Source organism: Microchirus variegatus (assembly GCF_963457635.1).
Source record: "Microchirus variegatus genome assembly, chromosome: 3".
NCBI classification, from domain to species: domain Eukaryota; kingdom Metazoa; phylum Chordata; class Actinopteri; order Pleuronectiformes; family Soleidae; genus Microchirus; species Microchirus variegatus.
In genome coordinates, this window is record NC_139804.1 from 672,501 (window position 1) to 691,721 (window position 19,221).

Here is a 19,221-nt window from a genome sequence, read left to right on the forward strand (position 1 = left end):
TCCCTCACTCACTCGTTCACTCACTCGTTCACTCACTCACTCACTCACTCACTCCTTCCCTCACTCACTCGTTCACTCACTCGTTCACTCACTCACTCACTCACTCACTCACTCGTTCACTCACTCACTCGTTCACTCACTCACTCACTCACTCCTTCACTCATTCACTCACTCGTTCACTCGTTCACTCACTCACTCACTCACTCGTTCACTCACTCACTCACTAGTTCACTCGTTCACTCATTTACTTGTTCACTCGTTCACTCACTTGTTCACTCACTCACTGGTTCACTCACTCACCCACAAACAGGACCAGACATGGTCCATCATGTAGTTGTGCAGCATTAGAGTCTCTCAGCTCTAGAACAGGTCTTGGATGCCAAGGGAAGAATCCACAGTCTGGATCGTTCAGAACCTCAACACGACCCTGACGTGTGATCAGGTGACCTTCAGTGTCCAAGAGGATCAGTGTGGGGATACCTGAGGAGGAGCAGGAGGAGAACACAGGTGAGGAGGAGGAGGAGGAGGAGGAGAACACAGGTGAGGAGGAGAACACAGGTGGTGAGGAGGAGGAGAACACAGGTGGTGAGGAGGAGGAGGACACAGGTGAGGAGGAGGAGGAGGACACAGGTGAGGAGGAGGAGGAGGACACAGGTGGTGAGGAGGAGGAGGACACAGGTGGTGAGGAGGAGGAGGACACAGGTGGTGAGGAGGAGGAGGACACAGGTGGTGAGGAGGAGGAGGACACAGGTGAGGAGGAGGAGGAGGAGGAGGAGGAGGAGGAGGAGAACACAGGTGGTGAGGAGGAGGAGGACACAGTTGAGGAGGAGGAGGAGGAGGAGGAGGAGGAGGAAGAGGAGGAGGGGGAGGAGGAGGAGAACACAGGTGGTGAGGAGGAGGAGGACACAGGTGAGGAGGAGGAGGAGGAGGAGGAGGAGGAGGAGGAGAACACAGGTGAGGAGGAGGAGGAGGACACAGGTGAGGAGGAGGAGAACACAGTTGAGGAGGAGGAGGAGGACACAGGTGAGGAGGAGGAGGAGAACACAGGTGGTGAGGAGGAGGAGAACACAGGTGGTGAGGAGGAGGAGGACACAGGTGGTGAGGAGGAGGAGAACACAGGTGGTGAGGAGGAGGAGGACACAGGTGAGGAGGAGGAGGAGGAGGAGGAGGAGGAGGAGGAGAACACAGGTGGTGAGGAGGAGGAGGACACAGTTGAGGAGGAGGAGGAGGAGGAGGAGGAGGAGGAAGAGGAGGAGGGGGAGGAGGAGGAGAACACAGGTGGTGAGGAGGAGGAGGACACAGGTGAGGAGGAGGAGGAGGAGGAGGAGGAGGAGGAGGAGAACACAGGTGAGGAGGAGGAGGAGGACACAGGTGAGGAGGAGGAGAACACAGTTGAGGAGGAGGAGGAGGACACAGGTGAGGAGGAGGAGGAGAACACAGGTGGTGAGGAGGAGGAGAACACAGGTGAGGAGCAGGAGGAGGAGGAGGAGAACACAGGTGGTGAGGAGGAGGAGGACACAGGTGAGGAGGAGGAGGAGGACACAGGTGAGGAGGAGGAGGAGGACACAGGTGGTGAGGAGGAGCAGGAGGAGAACACAGGTGAGGAGGAGGTCAGAGAAGTGAGGAGGAGGACAGAGAGGTGAGGAGGAGCACCAAAGTCACTCACTCTCCCACACCAAAGTCACTCACTCTCTCACACCAAAGTCACTCACTCTCTCACACCAAAGTCCATAGAGAAAACCAGTGATTTTAGCTCACAGGGACACAGGAGCTGCTGGTCCTCTGCTGCCTCTTGTGGTCACTGCTGTGATGTTAAAATCACTGGTTTTCTCTATGGACTTTGGTGTGGGAGAGTGAGTGGTTTACAAACTTGCGTTTAACACTGAGATAAAGACATCATTAAGACTTGAACTGACGTAGATTTTACACAACTTTTTGATGAAGTTTTGTTTTTGTCGACCAATCAGAGGCTTCGACCATGATGACATCACAAAGAGACTAATGTGAGGCAGACGATAAGAAGAAGAAGAAGAAGAAGAAGAAGAAGAAGAAGAAGAAGAAGAAGAACACATGAGCTCATGACTGTGTGTTTGTGAGGTGAAGTCATTTACTCTGCAGGAGGAGGAGGAGGAGGAGGAGGAAGAGGAGAGGGGGAGGAGGAGGAGGAGGGTTGACTCATACTGTGCATTCCTCACATTCTTTGCAGGAAGATGCAGAGAGCCAGCGCTCACTAACTTCATCATCTGCACACACACACACTCACACACTCACACACACACACACACACACACACACACACACACACACACACACACACACACACACACTCACACACACACACACACTCACACACTCACACACACACACACACACTCACACACTCACACACACACTCACACACTCACACACACACTCACACACACAGGTCAGTAATCAGGGCGACAGAGGGACAATAGACGTGACACTGTAAATAACCTGTATAATACACTGTTTATACACTGTAAAATACACTATAGATACACTGTAAAATTCACTGTAATTATGCACTGTGAAACACACTGTAAATTATAATAATAATGCATTATATTTGGAAATACACTGTAAAATACAGTGTAAAACGCTGTAAATATACATTGTAAAATACAGTGTATAAACAATGTAAATACACTGTAAATATATAGTGTAAAATACACTGTAAATAAACAGCAAAATACACTGTACATACACTGTAAATACACTTTAAACACACTGTAAATACACTGTACATACACTGTAAATACCAGAGCGGACCACGCCCCCAGGTCTCTGGCCCTCAGCTCTCTGCCCACTTCTTTGGCATTATCTCATTAAGTTAAACATGAACGTACCTTGAATCCCGTAGAGTCTGTTGAGTCGTGATCTACGAGCTTCATCTGAATATGGGACGGCCAACCACGGCATCTCACTGAAATACTGCTGAAACGACTCCTCTGACCTGCAGGGGCAGCAGAGATCAACAGCACACATGACCACCATGATCAGCTACTTTAGTGTGTGTGTGTGTGTGTGTGTGTGTGTGTGTGTGTGTGGGTGTGTGTGTGTGTGTGTGTGTGTGTGTGTGTCTCACCTGTCAGCGCTGACAAACACAATCTCAAACTTATGACCCGACTCTTTGATGATTCGATATGATTCCACCAAGACTCGAGTGAGACTACGACATGGAGGACACTGAGGGGACACACACACACACACACACACACACACACACACGCACACACACACACAAACACACACCGTTTAACCGTTAACTTCAGACATCACATTAACAACGGTAAAAAGGTCAAAATATGAAGACGTCTGTGTGTTTGTCTCTGTCTCTGTCCTCTCTGTCTGTCCTCTCTGTGTCTGTCCTCTCTCTGTCTGTCCTCTCTGTCTTCGTCCACACTCACCCAGTGAGCAGAGAAGTACACTGCCACATAGTGTCCGTCCAGAGAACTGCTGTCTGTGGTCTGTCTGTTGCTCCTGAGCAGAGGACCTGAGACCACCTCTGCAAACGGCTTTGGACCCCAGGGAAACTCCACACCTGAGAGGACACAGAGGACAGACAGAGAGAGAGAGGACAGAGAGGACAGACAGACACAGACAGACACAGACAGACACAGACAGACAGATGTATTTAGAGCAGATGTTTTATACTTTGATGATTTCAGACGTCAATGATGTTTAGATTAGAGTCCAAATGTCTCGTCTCGTCTCTGAAGCTGAACATGATCAGAGTGAAAACATCACAGACTCATCGTGTCCTCGTTATGGACGACGTCCTCATGGGTTAGAAATCCTCTCTTTGTCTTCTCAACGTCTCACTTTGATAGAAACATTCAAAACATCCTGTCCTCAGTCCTCTGTCCTGTCCTCAGTCCTGACCTCTGTCCTCTGTCCTGTCCTGTCCTCTGTCCTGTCCTGTCCTCTGTCCTGTCCTCTGTCCTGTCCTCTGTCCTGTCCTCTGTCCTGTCCTCTGTCCTGTCCTCTGTCCTGTCCTCTGTCCTGTCCTCTGTCCTGTCCTGTCCTCAGTCCTGTCCTCTGTCCTGTCCTCAGTCCTGTCCTCAGTCCTGTCCTCAGTCCTGTCCTCTGTCCTGTCCTGTCCTCTGTCCTGTCCTCAGTCCTGTCCTCAGTCCTGTCCTCTGTCCTCTGTCCTGTCCTCTGTCCTGTCCTCAGTCCTGTCCTCTGTCCTGTCCTCTGTCCTGTCCTCAGTCCTGTCCTCTGTCCTGTCCTCAGTCCTGTCCTCTGTCCTGTCCTCAGTCCTGTCCTCAGTCCTGTCCTCAGTCCTGTCCTCTGTCCTGTCCTCTGTCCTGTCCTCTGTCCTGTCCTCTGTCCTGTCCTCAGTCCTGTCCTCTGTCCTGTCCTCAGTCCTGTCCTCAGTCCTGTCCTCTGTCCTGTCCTCTGTCCTGTCCTCAGTCCTGTCCTCAGTCCTGTCCTCTGTCCTGTCCTCTGTCCTGTCCTCAGTCCTGTCCTCAGTCCTGTCCTCAGTCCTGTCCTCAGTCCTGTCCTCAGTCCTGTCCTCAGTCCTGTCCTCTGTCCTGTCCTCAGTCCTGTCCTCAGTCCTGTCCTCTGTCCTGTCCTCTGTCCTGTCCTCAGTCCTGTCCTCTGTCCTCAGTCCTGTCCTCTGTCCTGTCCTCAGTCCTGTCCTCTGTCCTGTCCTCAGTCCTGTCCTCAGTCCTGTCCTGTCCTCTGTCCTGTCCTGTCCTCAGTCCTGTCCTCTGTCCTGTCCTCAGTCCTGTCCTCTGTCCTGTCCTCAGTCCTGTCCTCTGTCCTGTCCTCTGTCCTGTCCTCAGTCCTGTCCTCAGTCCTGTCCTCAGGGTCAGCAGAGTACGACCTCTCACCTTTAGGATCATCTCTAACCACCAACAGACCATTTCGACAAACCACCTTCCCTGTAGCTGCGTCCACAAACACCAGAGATGGAATACTGGTGATCTTGTACTTGTTCCACAGCTTCATCTGCAGAGAGAAGAAGAAGAAGAAGAAGAAGAAGAAGAAGAAGAAGAAAAGAAAAAGAAGAAGAAGAAGAGAGGATTTAAAACCTTTGAGCTGATGTTTCCTCAAACACAGAGAAACTCTCTCGTCTGAATTCTCCACTGATGTTGAACACTGTCTGTCACCCTGTCACCTGTCTGTCTGTCACTCTGTCACCTGTCTGTCACTCTGTCACCTGTCTGTCTGTCACCTGTGACAAAGTGACAGACAGACAGTTTCACCTGATGATCAGAAACTATTATTCTGGTGTAAATGTGCAGAAAGAAGGAGGGAAAATAAAGAAGCTTTTCCTGGTTGTCACGGTAACCACAGCTCTGACCTCTGACCTCTGACCTCTGACCTCTGCACAGGGTCAGGACTATGATGTCACTGAGGAACTCTTAATAATTCAGTGATAAATGAACAGTTTTTATGAAGAAAAACAGGAGCAGAATGAATGAATGAACAAATGAATGAATGAATGAACAAATGAATGAGTGAATGAATGAATGAATGACTGCAGCCTCTAAACCCAGACGTGAACACAGAGACGAGATTTTATGTCCTAAAGAAAACAGCATAAAACAGCGGGGGGGGGGGGGGGGGGGTGTTAAACACACACACGCACACACACACACACACACACACAGACTGCCCCCGAGGCCTGCACAGAGGTCAGAGTTCAGGGCAGCAGGGGGTGCCGTCTTCATTCCTGGAGGTGTATCTGTCTGTGTGTGTGTCTGTGTGTGTGTGTCTGTGTGTGTGTGTGTGTGTATCTGTCTGTCTGTCTGTCTGATCAGTTCCAGCTGTGATTCACTGAGCGATAATGATTTAATCTGCTGATTTATGATCACAGTTGATTTCACAGATCACTGGAAGTCTGGGTTTGATCAAGTCAAGACCTGCACACACACACACACACACACACACACACACACACACACACACACACACACACAGCAGCAGTTGTTCCACAGTCATGTGATCAGTGATGGACAAACTCATGACTTGGAAAAGACTGGAGCATTTTTGGTGTTCAGTGTGAGCCAAAACACACACACACACACACACACACACACTGTGAGACGCACACACACACACATGCACACATGCGCGCGCACACACACACACACACAGGTTTTTCCTCCTCTGTAGATTTAAACATGACCTCTGTTTGACCCCACACTTAACTCCTCCCCCTCCTCCTCCTCCTCCAGACCTGTGAAGGTTCATAGTTTTTTATTCCCATCACAACTCAACACACATTAATATTAATGAACGTTCACCACTTCATGTTCTAAAGCAGAGTGTTTTTCTTCTGTGGTTAAGAAACAATCAGTGACTGAAACATGAGCAAAGATAGATTTTGAAGCATTGGCGCAAATTCGCCAAAAACGCTCCAAAAATGGCCGATCAAGTCAAGATGGCGGATTTCCTGTTGCGTTTGGATCGTGGTCATAATGTCATTTTTTGTTCGTCCTGACCTCCTACACACGTGTACCAATTGTCGTGCATGTACGATAATTGTGGTGTTCAGGGTGAATGTGGACAGGGGGCGCCACGCTTATTGGCCCCTCCCACTTTCAATTTAACGCTTTTTCACCTTTTAAATACGTAAATTTTCACCAGGATCGATGCGGTCGCAAAAATCTGTGAGTTTTTAATAATAATTATAAGAATAATAATAATCCTTTCAGTTTCTAGAGATGTAATGATGATCTTATTATAACAGTTGATTATATTATGTTCACAATTGAGATTTTAAAGTGACTTTCTTGTTATTCTTGTTATTCATCAGCTTCTTCAATGTGAATATTTTCTGTTTTCTTTGCTCCATGAAGACAAAGAAATCACTCAAATGTTTGAGATCATCATCATTTCCAGTGTTTGATCAATATTTTTTACACGTTTTATGAACCTAACAATATAAATCATGAATATAATTAGTTGCAGTGACTCTCAAAGGCTGGGTCGTGGACCCACTGATGGGTCGCAAGACATTTCTTTGGGTTCCTCAAACCTAATCTGCAGGATTTAGTTCAGATTTTTGCTAAAAAAATTCAGTTTTAATCAATTTAACAAGATACAGATGTGACTTGAATGAGTTACGATTTATTGAGATTAAAGTGTTTGAAAAAGTGTGAAAACCTGATCTAAAGGAAACGTTGAAACATGTTTTTCTTCTTTTATCTTAAATCTAATTTGTCTCTATTCCACTCTACATTACTGTATATTGTGTATTTATAGAGGAACTAATGCATTTTAACTGGAAAACAGTGAACGTAAGATGATAAGTTCATAAAAGTTCATAAAAGTTCATTAAAGAGAGAATTAAAAGATGTTTGTTTAGTGGATTTTCTTCTAATCTCATGATCCTCAGACTCAGTCAACATCAGATTATATTCCTACTTTTCTCTTTAAGGTTTTTTTTTAAATGTTTCAAAGTTCCTTTGGAACCTTTGGAAAAACAAAACGGTTAAAAAAACCAAACTCCTCACGCTCCGTTTAAAATCACGTGATCTTCAGCAGCTTTGTGTTTGCAAATGAAAACCAAATGGTTTTAAATCCAACTCTTTCTTAGACAACAGCCAACATTAAATCACAGCTGGGGAGTGAAGGAGTGAAGGAGGGAGTGAGTGTCCCTGAACACATCACCACACAGCAAGGGGAAACACAAGGAAACACAAGAGGAAACAGGAGGAAACACAAGGATACACAAGAGGAAACAGGAGAGGAAACACAAGAGGAAACACAAGAGGAAACACAAGAGGAAACACAAGATCGTCTGGTACGAGTCTTAAATCAGGGGTTCTCAAAGTTCTGATACCTGAGGCCAAAAAAAACAGAGAGAAATCCCATTTGTAATAATTTTAATGACCAGATTGCAGTTCTACAGTTTAGCGTTAAGTAATATAAGCGTTAATATAATGTCATTTAAAGGTGCCATATGTTAGAATGTGGCCAAAAACAGTTACTACATTCAAATTCAAAACACAGAGGTCTTTTAGGTTTCGTTTTCTGACATAACTGTAAAACCCGTGGTTGCTCGGCAGCTGAGACTCTACTCAGTGTCTCAGTGTCTCTATAGTGTCTCTATAGTGTCTCTGTGTCTCAGTGTCACAATAGTGTCTTCAGTGTCTCAGTGTCTCTATAGTGTCTCAGTGTCTCAGTGTCTCAGACATGAAGCTCTTTGTTAGAAACATCTGTAAAGTCTCTCTGAGGAGAAACAGCTGGAAACAGGGATTCAAACCCGAGGACAGAAACCATGAGACTGATCTGAGATCATAGTAATGTTTTCACCACGTTTTCATGACCTTCTTTCATTTGGTTCGGCAGCGGTTTTTCTTCTGAAAGTGATTTCCATTCACTGAGGTTAAAGAGGAGACTCATGATTCAGCAGAATCACAGACTGTAATCCTGCTCCTGCAGACCTGAGACCTGCTGCAGATCTGAGACCTGCTGCAGACCTGAGACCTGCTGCAGACCTGAGACCTGCTGCAGACCTGAGACCTCCTGCAGACCTGAGACCTGCTGCAGACCTGAGACCTGCTGCAGACCTGAGACCTCCTGCAGACCTGAGACCTGCTGCAGACCTGAGACCTGCTGCAGACCTGAGACCTCCTGCAGACCTGAGACCTGCTGCAGACCTGAGACCTCCTGCAGACCTGAGACCTGCTGCAGACCTGAGACCTTCTGCAGACCTGAGACCTGCTGCAGACCTGAGACCTGCTGCAGATCTGAGACCTGCTGCAGACCTGAGACCTGCTGCAGATCTGAGACCTGCTGCAGACCTGAGACCTGCTGCAGATCTGAGACCTGCTGCAGACCTGAGACCTCCTGCAGACCTGAGACCTCCTGCAGACCTGAGACCTGCTGCAGACCCTGAGACCTGCTGCAGATCTGAGACCTCCTGCAGACCTGAGACCTCCTGCAGACCTGAGACCTCCTGCAGACCTGAGACCTGCTGCAGATCTGAGACCTCCTGCAGACCTGAGACCTCCTGCAGACCTGAGACCTGCTGCAGACCTGAGACCTCCTGCAGATCTGAGACCTGCTGCAGACCTGAGACCTCCTGCAGACCTGAGACCTGCTGCAGACCTGAGACCTGCTGCAGATCTGAGACCTGCTGCAGACCTGAGACCTCCTGCAGATCTGAGACCTGCTACAGACCTGAGACCTGCTGCAGACCCGAGACCTGCTGCAGACCCGAGACCTGCTGCAGATCTGAGACCTGCTGCAGACCCGAGACCTGCTGCAGACCCGAGACCTGCTGCAGATCTGAGACCTGCTGCAGACCTGAGACCTGCTGCAGACCTGAGACCTCCTGCAGACCTGAGACCTGCTGCAGACCTGAGACCTCCTGCAGACCTGAGACCTGCTGCAGACCTGAGACCTGCTGCAGATCCAGGTCTCAGCTGCTCTCTGATCTCAGATCATCATGACAGGATGATGTAACCTCGACACCCAACACGTGTCTGTTATTATTATCACACGCTGCAGCTTCATGCTGCTCAACTGTTTGAGCCACCGGTCAGTACATTCACAGCGAGAGTGGAGAAAAAAAGACGTCTTTAATGTTTCACACATGAAGTAACGTGAGATAAAGTGAGAGTTAGTGTCTTCAGTCTCAGTGCTGTCACTTCACAAAGTCTCTAACTGAATTATGGGGAAAAGACATTGAAATAAGTGTCTCAGTCGTCCTGGAACAAACTACAGCATTGTCTCAGAGTGAAGAGGCAGAAACATGATCATCGTATAAATCACACTGCTGTAACCTCTGTGCTGGGGTTTGATTCCTGCTAAAATAAAGGTTATTATAATAATAATATTAATAATAATAATAAGAGCCTCAGTTTGAACTGTCATAATTAGTGGTGTAGCAGTAAAATAAAGTGTAAAAGTGAATAAATGACAGATTTTTCGAAAAGTGTCCTAACTTCTCTGGACTAATGTGCTGCTCATGAGGAAACCTGAATAACCAGGATAAACCATTATCCTGGTTTTAAAAACTCTGTCCAGGGAAAAGTGATGAATGTTTTCCACAAACGCAGAGAAGGAGGAGGAGGAGGAGGAGGAGGAGGAAGAGGAAGAGGAGGAGGAGGAGGAGGAGGAGGAGGAGGAGGACGAAGACATTTGGACAGAGAAAGAACCAAAGCTGCAGATGTTTAAATGCAGTCAAGTTCAGTATGAGAACATTAAAAGTGAAGAATTCATGAGTGAAATAAAAACAAAGCTTCCATTAAAGAGTCATGACTGAGCACAAGCAGAGGCTGCTAACGTGCTAACGCTAATTAAACACACGAAGAAACAGTGAAAGAAAGGAACATCTAATGACAGTTTTCTGAAATACACTTCAATTTGAACTGAAATATAATAATGTTCACGTCAAACTTAGAGGTAGGTAGAAATATGCTAGTTAGCATAGATATATAGATGGTTAGGTGCTGTTAGCTAAGATATGCAGATAATTAGGCGCTAGTTAGCTTAGATACAAAGATAGTTAGGTGCTAGTTTGCTATGTAGATAGTTAGGTGCTAGTTAGCTTAGATATGTAGATAGTTAGGTGCTAGTTAGCTTGGATATGTAGATCGTTAGGTGCTAGTTAGCTTGGATATGTAGATCGTTAGGTGCTAGTTAGCTTAGATATGTAGATCGTTAGGTGCTAGTTAGCTTAGATACAAAGATAGTTAGGTGCTAGTTAGCTTGGATATGTAGATCGTTAGGTGCTAGTTAGCTTAGATATGTAGATAGTTAGGTGCTAGTTAGCTTGGATATGTAGATCGTTAGGTGCTAGTAAGCTTAGATATGTAGATAGTTATGTGCTAGTTAGCTTAGATATGTAGATCGTTAGGTGCTTGTTAGCTTAGATATGTAGATCGTTAGGTGCTAGTTAGCTTAGATATGTAGATGTTAGGTGCTAGTTAGCTTAGATATGTAGATTGTTAGGTGCTAGTTAGCTTAGATATGTAGATTGTTAGGTGCTAGTTAGCTTAGATATGTAGATTGTTAGGTGCTAGTTAGCTTAGATAGCTTCAGCTTCAGCTCCGTCTGTGGTCGACTGGAATGTCGAAGGTTTATAAATAACAGACAGAAACAAAAGACGCTGCTGTTCTTCCACACATGTATATATGTATATATGTATATATATGTGAGAGCTGGTAACTGTTACAGTCTCACCACAGACGTTAACACCAGTGTGTGTGTGTGTGTGTGTGTGTTATTATATTAGTTTGACCTTTTCTGTCAGACCAATAGTCTCCATGGAGACCAAAACCTGGTCCTAATGAGGCAGAACCGTCAATGCAGAGTCCTGAGAAGAACAGCTGCACAAAGCAGTGTGTGTGCGTGTGTGTGCGTGCGTGTGTGTGTGTGTGGAGCAGTGTGGGGTTAAGTGTCTTTCCCAAGGTCATTTTAGCATGTAGACTAGAGGAGCTCGGAATCAAACCCTCAACCTTCCAGTTGAAAGACAACTCACCCTACCACTAAGCTACTGTCACCACAAATATAGATTAAAAAAAAATATGCTAGTTATGTTAGCTAGGCAGAAACATGGATAGAATAGATAGAATATAATTAATTATTGGTAAATGCTCTGGATTTGCTCAAGGACACATCGGCAAGACAAACAGCCATTAAAGTTTGTATTTCATGTCGAATTTTAATCTAATGTAATCTTATTTTAGCGTCAATATAGCGGTTTAAATGTGAGCAGTTCAGACAAACTTGTTATTAGAGGTTTTTATATATTTTAAACACACATGTTTCCACCAACAGGTTCTGTGAAATCAAACATATTCAGCTACAAATATCCAGCAACGTGTGTGCATGTGAGTGTGTGCGTGCGTGTGTGTGTGTGTGTGTGTGTGTGTGTGCAGCACAAGTGTTCAGCGTCTGCTCCACAGCTGATAGACAGTGACTTCCTGCTGTGAAACCTTCATCTCATCTCTGCTGGAGGCTGAGGCTCAGTCTGATGATGTCTGAGCTTCAGATAAACATCACACTCAGGCTGTTATCTCCTCACCTCCTCGCCTCCTGCCTCCTCGCCTCCTCCTCCCTCTGTTCTCTCTAAATGAAGCCACTGTGACGACATGAGCTGAAAAAGCTGATTCAGCCGAACATGAACGACTATTATCACTATCACTGTTCATCAGTTTGACTGGTTTTTAAATGATTAAAACAAGTTTCTCTGATTTTCTGACAAAATAAGTAAAAATTACTGCGTTTAAATGCACAGTCGTCAGGTTTTTCATATGAACATTTATTACATATGTTCATTTTAATTAGTACCCAACAGGCCTGTGTGTGTGTGTGTGTGTGTGCGTTCACAACTTTAGTCTATGTCATATTTATCACTGCAGAAATGTTACATACTGTGTCTTTAAAGACGTCTCTGACACACAATGGAGACGGAAAAGTCAGGACAAACATATGATGTCCTGTCTGTCCTCTCCTCTCCTGTCTGTCCTCTCTATCCTGTCTGTCCTCTCTTGTCCTGTCTGTCCTCTCCTCTCCTGTCTGTTCTCTCTATCCTGTCTGTCCTCTCTTGTCCCGTCTGTCCTCTGGAAAATTGTCTTGTCCTCAGTGATTCATCAGTGACGCAAAATATGACGAAAAATACCACAAAAGAAAAACACGTCTGTTTTCTCTGGACATGAAACAAGGTCACACACACACACGCCAGCACGCACGCACGCACGCACACACACACACACACACACACCCCCACACACACACACACACATGCACACACGCACACACACACACACACACACACACTTGTAGGACAGAGGAAGCTGTGAGTCTTTGTGTGGCCTGAGGCAGAAGCTGTAGTGAGTGTAATAATGACAGCTTTAGATCCACCTCACTCATCTGGATCGAGATGAATATTCTCAGTGTTTGCCTGCAGCCATTTTGTTGTCTCTAGGATCAGAGAAAAGCAGCTCGTATTTCTGCTGCGTCTGCTGCCAAACATCACAGATACCAGAGCAGGAAGCTGTGGTTGTGTCAAACATACAGAAGGACGTGTGAGAGACGACCGTAGGACGTGTGAGGACCTACAGAGACGACCATAGGACGTGTGAGACGACTGTAGGACGTGTGAAGACCTACAAAGACGACCGTAGGACACATAAAGACCTCTGTAGGACACGTGAGGAACTACAGAGTCGACCATAGGACGTGTGAGGACCTACAGAGACGACCGTAGGACACGTGAGGACCTACAGAGACGACCGTAGAACACGTGAGGACCTACAGAGACGAGGACTGGACTTCACACAGTCTAACTCTCTTTGTTTATGTGCTCACTCACTTTTGTTGAGACGTCAGCGTCCTCAGCTCCGACTGCAGTCACAGGCTCAGATAATGTTTATAATCTGTGACAGATGATAAATATCACACACACGCACACACACAGACACACACACACACAGACACACACACACACACCGAGCTGCTTCACGTCAGTGACGTTTACGACCCTGAAACATTTCCCCCGTTGTTTCATTGACTTCTGTAACATAACAGCACACGCTGTAAAACAGCTGGACGTCAAACCACTGACGCTAATGCTGCTGCTGATGCTAATGCTGATGCTAATGCTGCTGCTGATGCTAATGCTAATACTGCTGCTGCTAACCCTGCTGCTAATGCTAACCCTGCTGCTAATGCTGCTGCTGATGCTGCTGCTAATGCTGCTGCTAATGCTAACCCTGCTGCTAATGCTTATACTGCTGCTGCTGCTAATGCTAACTCTGCTGCTGCAGTGGTCCTGACGTTAGTAACCGTCATTGTTGTAGTCATCACTGAACCTGAACACATGGCCTCCATGAAAACAAACACACACAAGCGCACACACGCACACACACGCACACTTTTAAATCAATCAATCAATCAATCAATCAATATAGATGTTCATAGTCTCCTGCTTTATCCTCCACATGAGGGTTGCTGGTGCTAATCCCAGCTGACAGAAGGTGACCGGCGGAGTCACGGGACACCAGGTCCATCACAGAGACACTTTACCTGATCCTTATCCACAGAGAACACAGAGTGAACCACCTCACCACCGCGTGGCCTCTAAACCAGAACCTGCTGTCAGATATAAACACACTGTTGTTCCCAAAGTCATCAAACCAAGATTAGAAAGTAGATGATTACGTTTCCACTCTTTTTAAAACAGCACAGACACATCGCTGATTAAACTGTGACATATTCACGGTCTGTTATTATTATTAATATTTTCACATATATTTACATTTATTTCAGAGAAAACGCTTTATTTTGAAGTTGTTATATGTTGAGAATTAGGAGGACGTGGTTCTTTTGTGTGTGTCTGAGTTTTTCTCAGGCAGAAATAATCTGTGGTTTAATCTGTGGTTTAATCTGCAGCAGACGTGGAGCAGCTTTGTCTCTTTGTTCCTCATCTGAAAAGAAAAAGCTGTTCATTTCCCACTGGACTACAATGTGTCCACTTGTGTCGTCTGGGTGGTCCAGTCCAGTCCAGTCCAGTCCAGTCTGGTCCAGTCCGGTCCAGTCCCGTCTGTCCTCTCTCTTCTCTCTGACAATGCCACCATTTTCTTTTTTCCGTTTTTAATGAGCTCACAAACACAAATCCTGAACTGCTTCAGCGTTGAAGAGGCGTTGAAGAGGAGAGTGTGAGTGGACTGAACTTCACTGATCTCCATCCTCGGCTCGTTCCACAACAGTGCTCACCATCCCATAATAAGCACTAATTGCTCCTCACTCTCTCTAACGACTGCAGCTGCGAACATGTGAGGGCGTCGGGGAGAGCGCTGAAGCCTCACTCGCTCGCGTCTTAACGACCGGCTGAAGTAATTGTCCAAGATTGTTCCATTAGACGCCTCAGGGCTCCGTTCCCATGGCAACGCAGAGATCTGCAGAGTCAAACTGCGGCAGCAGACGCTTCCAGCACATTTAAAGATGATCAGAGGTTCTCAACAGGGGGTCACCACCACATTTAGATGTCTTTAATTAACCATTAACATTCATTCACTCGTCTTTTATCACTTTACCCTCCACAGGTCATCAGTCCATCACAGAGAACCTCAAAATCACAATCGACCCTCACATCTGAAAACTCTTTCATATTAATATACCGTCATATATGCAGAGATCCTTCTGCTGAAAAACGGTGAAGAAAAACCCTGACGTAGATTCACATTCATCGTCCTCCTTAATGAAAACATGTTCATTAACTGCAATTACCTACAGGAAGTGCAGGGGGCAGTAGTCGGCCCATTCCCCCCCCCCCGAACCAACGAAGAAGAATGAATGACAAGAATCTGTCTGTGACGGCCATGTCTCGCTGACCGTTTCCCTGGATTTCCACCGGGGGCGCGCTACAGCAGGCCGCCGTTGCTGATCGCTTCCATTCTAATCAATGTGAGCATTTCCACCGGGGGGCGCTGCTGAGGCACGTGCCAGAACGCTGCTCGTAACGCCACGGCGCTATTGATAGCTAGCAGTTCTATTTTTGCCGTTGCGGTAGCCGGGTTGCGTCAAGCTCAACAGGTGAACCCGTTTCCAAAGGTAAGATAGCACGGTTTACGATTAGCATAAGCGTAGGCGTGGCTGACAGTCACAAAACAGCTAGCTATGCGAATGCTAATCGAAAATTACAAAATCTGCGTCGTGTCTACTGAGGTTGCACAGTGTTTGTATTATGTTAGCCTTTACGTTCCTTATCATACATTAGCATAACTGAAGGATCTTCCCACTGTATTGATATTTATTTATTTATGTCGTGAGCTTTTAATCACATTTAGTGTTAACTAAAGTTAGCTATAACTGTCAGAAAATGTCAGAAAACGTAGAAAACCGTTGATCAGAGTTGGTCAAACCTTTGAAACGATGATGTTCTCAAACGTCTTTGTTTTTGTCCACAAACACAAAATGATTTCTTTGTTTTTATGAAGCAAAGAAAGCAGGAAACATTCAACGTTTATTTAAGAAGCTGAAAAATGACTTTGACCTTTGACCTTTGACCTGGTCTGAGTGTGTACATGAACCTCTTCATACAGAAGGTCACGCATCAGTGAAAACATCTGTGTCTCCTTTCCTTCCTTCCTTCCTTCCTCCCTTCCCTCCTCCTTCCTCAGGGGAATCCTGACCTCCATCTTTGATTTGATTCATTCCAAACAGCTGCTTCATCGCAGCAGCGTCGTCTTCATGAGACAAAGAGGACGAGGACAGACGAAGACAAAGATCCTCTTCATCAAACTAATGATGTCTCACTGTGAAGGAGAAACAAAGGACCGTTCCTCTCTGAAGTTTCAGCTTCTAAAATGTGAATATTTTCTTTGAAATCACTCAAACTCCATCATTTTGTGACAAAAACAAAGACATTTGAGAAACATCATCATTTCCACGTTTGACAAACACTGATCAATATTTTCATGCACCAAACGATCACTGCACTGAATCCACAGATTAATAGATTAGGAAAACAATCAGTAAACATGATGCAGATTATTATAATAATGTTTCAAACTTCCTGTTTCCTGAGATTAAATCATAGAGATTAAATCACATAGTCATTTATTTATATTTCAAAGTTACAACGATGATGACTTTTAATGATTCAAAGTCATTTTTAAACCCGGCTCTGATAATCTGAGTGGCATTAATCACTCATTTCAATAGAAGCAGATTAAAAACCTGTTATCTGATGTTTGAAGAGGTTTTTCTGTGTGTGTGTGTGTGTGTGTGTGTGTGTGTGTGTGTGTGTGTGTGTGTGTGTGTGTGTGTGTGTCTGTGTGTGTGTAAATGAGCAGTCCAACAGTTGGCACAGGACACAGAACAAGAGCCGCGGTCGACTTCAGAGGCGAGCAGTAGATCAGCGGTGCGCAGTGGCCGCCACCAAAGCCTGATACTGAACGCCAGACATTGCACTGCTGACGTTACGCTCATGTTACGCTGAGGTTATGCTCATGTTACACTGAAGTTACCTTGACGTTACGCTGAAGTTACGCTGACGTAACGCTGAAGTTACGCTGAAGTTACGCTGACGTTACGCGGAAGTTACGCTGAAGTTATGCTCATGTTACACTGAAGTTACCCTGACGTTACGCTGAAGTTACGCTGACGTTACGCTGAAGTTACGCTGCAGTTATGCTCATGTTACGCTGAAGTTACGCTGAAGTTATGCTCATGTTACGCTGAAGTTACGCTCAAGTTACGCTCAAGTTACGCTGACATTACACTGAAGTTACACTGACGTTACGCGGAAGTTACTCTCATGTTACACTGAAGTTACGCTCATGTTACACTGAAGTTACTCTCATGTTACGCTGAAGTTACTCTCATGTTACGCTGAAGTTACGCTCATGTTACACTGAAGTTACTCTCATGTTACGCTGAAGTTACACTGAAGTTACTCTCGTGTTACGCTGAAGTTACGCTCATGTTACGCTGAAGTTACTCTCATGTTACGCTGAAGTTACGCTCATGTTACGCTGAAGTTACGCTGAAGTTACGCTCATGTTACGCTGAAGTTACCCTGAGGCACAAACCACCACGTCTGTAAATGCAGTTGTAAAGAAAAAGACTAAATGCTCTGTTATTATTACATCATTACTGCTCACATTAGAAGCTCTTTTCCTGAAGGAGACGCACGTTTTCCTCTGCAGTTAGAAACGTTTTAGTCATGATGTCATGTTTCAGAAATGATGAATAAAACAAATGTCATCAGACTGTTATGAGCTGTGCTGAGATATAAGGATATAAGATGCTCTATATCACACATAACATTCTGTGTGTTTACTGTACATTAGAACATGTGTTTTCTCAGAGTGAACAGATATTATGTGAGGAATAAGAAAGTTTAAGTCGACAGTAGCTTCTTCAGTTATATAACAGAGGAATAACATCTGACCTACATTTGAAAGATGTAAAACGTGCTGTTTGTGCTTCTGAAGAAGAGGAAAAGCCCTGAAGAGACTTTCATCAGGAAACACTGACCCAGATTGTCTTTGTCAGAGGAGGGAGAGGACACTGCTGAGGGGGCGGAGCCTAACAGCCTCAGGTCAAGCATAAATCCTCAGAGTGGGTCCTCCTGTCCACGCTCTGTGTGTCACAGCCACGGAGAACAATAAAGTTTTCACACTATTGACTTTTCAAGACCACGACAAAGTTAGGCCAGAAAAAAAAAACACAGCCGGCTGTTTTTGACGACTGCACATGAGGAAGAGGAAGAGGAAGAGGAAGAGGAAGAGGAAGAGGAAGAGGATTCTCCAGCTGCTAATGCTGCTGTGTGTGTGTGTGTGTGTGTGTGTGTGTGTGTGTGTGTGTGTGTGTGTGTGTGTGTGTGTGTGTGTGTGTGTCTGTCTGTCTGTCTGTGTGTCTGTTGTGTGTGTGTGTGTGAAGCTGCTGCTGCACGTTCTTCTGACACGACAGAGGAAACAGCTGCTGCTGTGTGTGTCGCTGTGTGTGTGTGTGTGGGCGTGTGTGTGTGTGTGTGTGTGTGTGTGTGTGTGTGTGTGTGTGTGTGTGTGTGTGTGTGTGTGTGTGTGTGTGTCTCTGGCTCCTCCCACCATCAGGAGCTGCAGCTAAGAGTCTGTGACGGAGGGAATAAATAATCCTGTCCACACACGCCATGAAGACAAGAGCTTTCAGACAGGCACAGTTCTGGTTCTGGTCCCTGATCCTCAGAACCTTGGTGCAGAACCCCTCCATGTTTGTTCACACCAGATTAAGACGAACCAAAGTGGGAGGACGTTAATCTGTGTTACTCAGGTGGAAGTAAACCCCAAATCTGAATAATTCCTCCACTTTCCACTTTATATGAATATGAGCATTTATAAACGTGGTTAATCTGAGTGTCATCGGAGTCAGATTATCTCTCTGTGTGTGTGTGTGTGTGTGTGTGTGTGTGTGTAATCTAAATGTCATCAGAGTCAGATTATCCAGTTTGTTCCATCCTCAGAGTTTTCTCTCTTTAATGTTCTGGGGCTTTTTTTCAGTGGGAGAAGATGATTTTATTTTGTTTTCCAAAATGTTCGTAACTTTAGAGACCAAACCCACAGTGTGTGTGTGTGTGTGTGTGTGTGTGTGAGAGAGAACAGAAAAAGCTTTTGTTTTCTCAAAAATCTCTTAATTTAACCCCAAAAACCACCAGCATATTTTCCTGCCGCACCAAAGTCAACAAAGTAAGAGACAAATAAAGAGTGTGTTGTTTACATGAGTGTGTGTGTGTGTGTATGTGTGTGT

At 45.6% G+C, this 19,221-nt stretch overlaps 1 protein-coding gene across 1 annotated transcript in view; it reads right to left on the bottom strand.

The window, feature by feature from the left end:
- Positions 1 to 19,221, bottom strand: part of nxn (nucleoredoxin) — a 35,500-nt gene that overhangs the window by 4,318 nt on the left and 11,961 nt on the right. The window contains exons 2-6 of the mRNA XM_083887124.1: positions 4,860 to 4,977; positions 3,429 to 3,562; positions 3,107 to 3,207; positions 2,868 to 2,974; positions 301 to 480 (exon numbers count right to left, since the gene is read on the bottom strand). Of these exons, the coding sequence (XP_083743250.1) occupies positions 301 to 480; positions 2,868 to 2,974; positions 3,107 to 3,207; positions 3,429 to 3,562; positions 4,860 to 4,977 (640 nt within the window). The remainder of the gene's footprint in view (positions 1 to 300; positions 481 to 2,867; positions 2,975 to 3,106; positions 3,208 to 3,428; positions 3,563 to 4,859; positions 4,978 to 19,221) is intronic.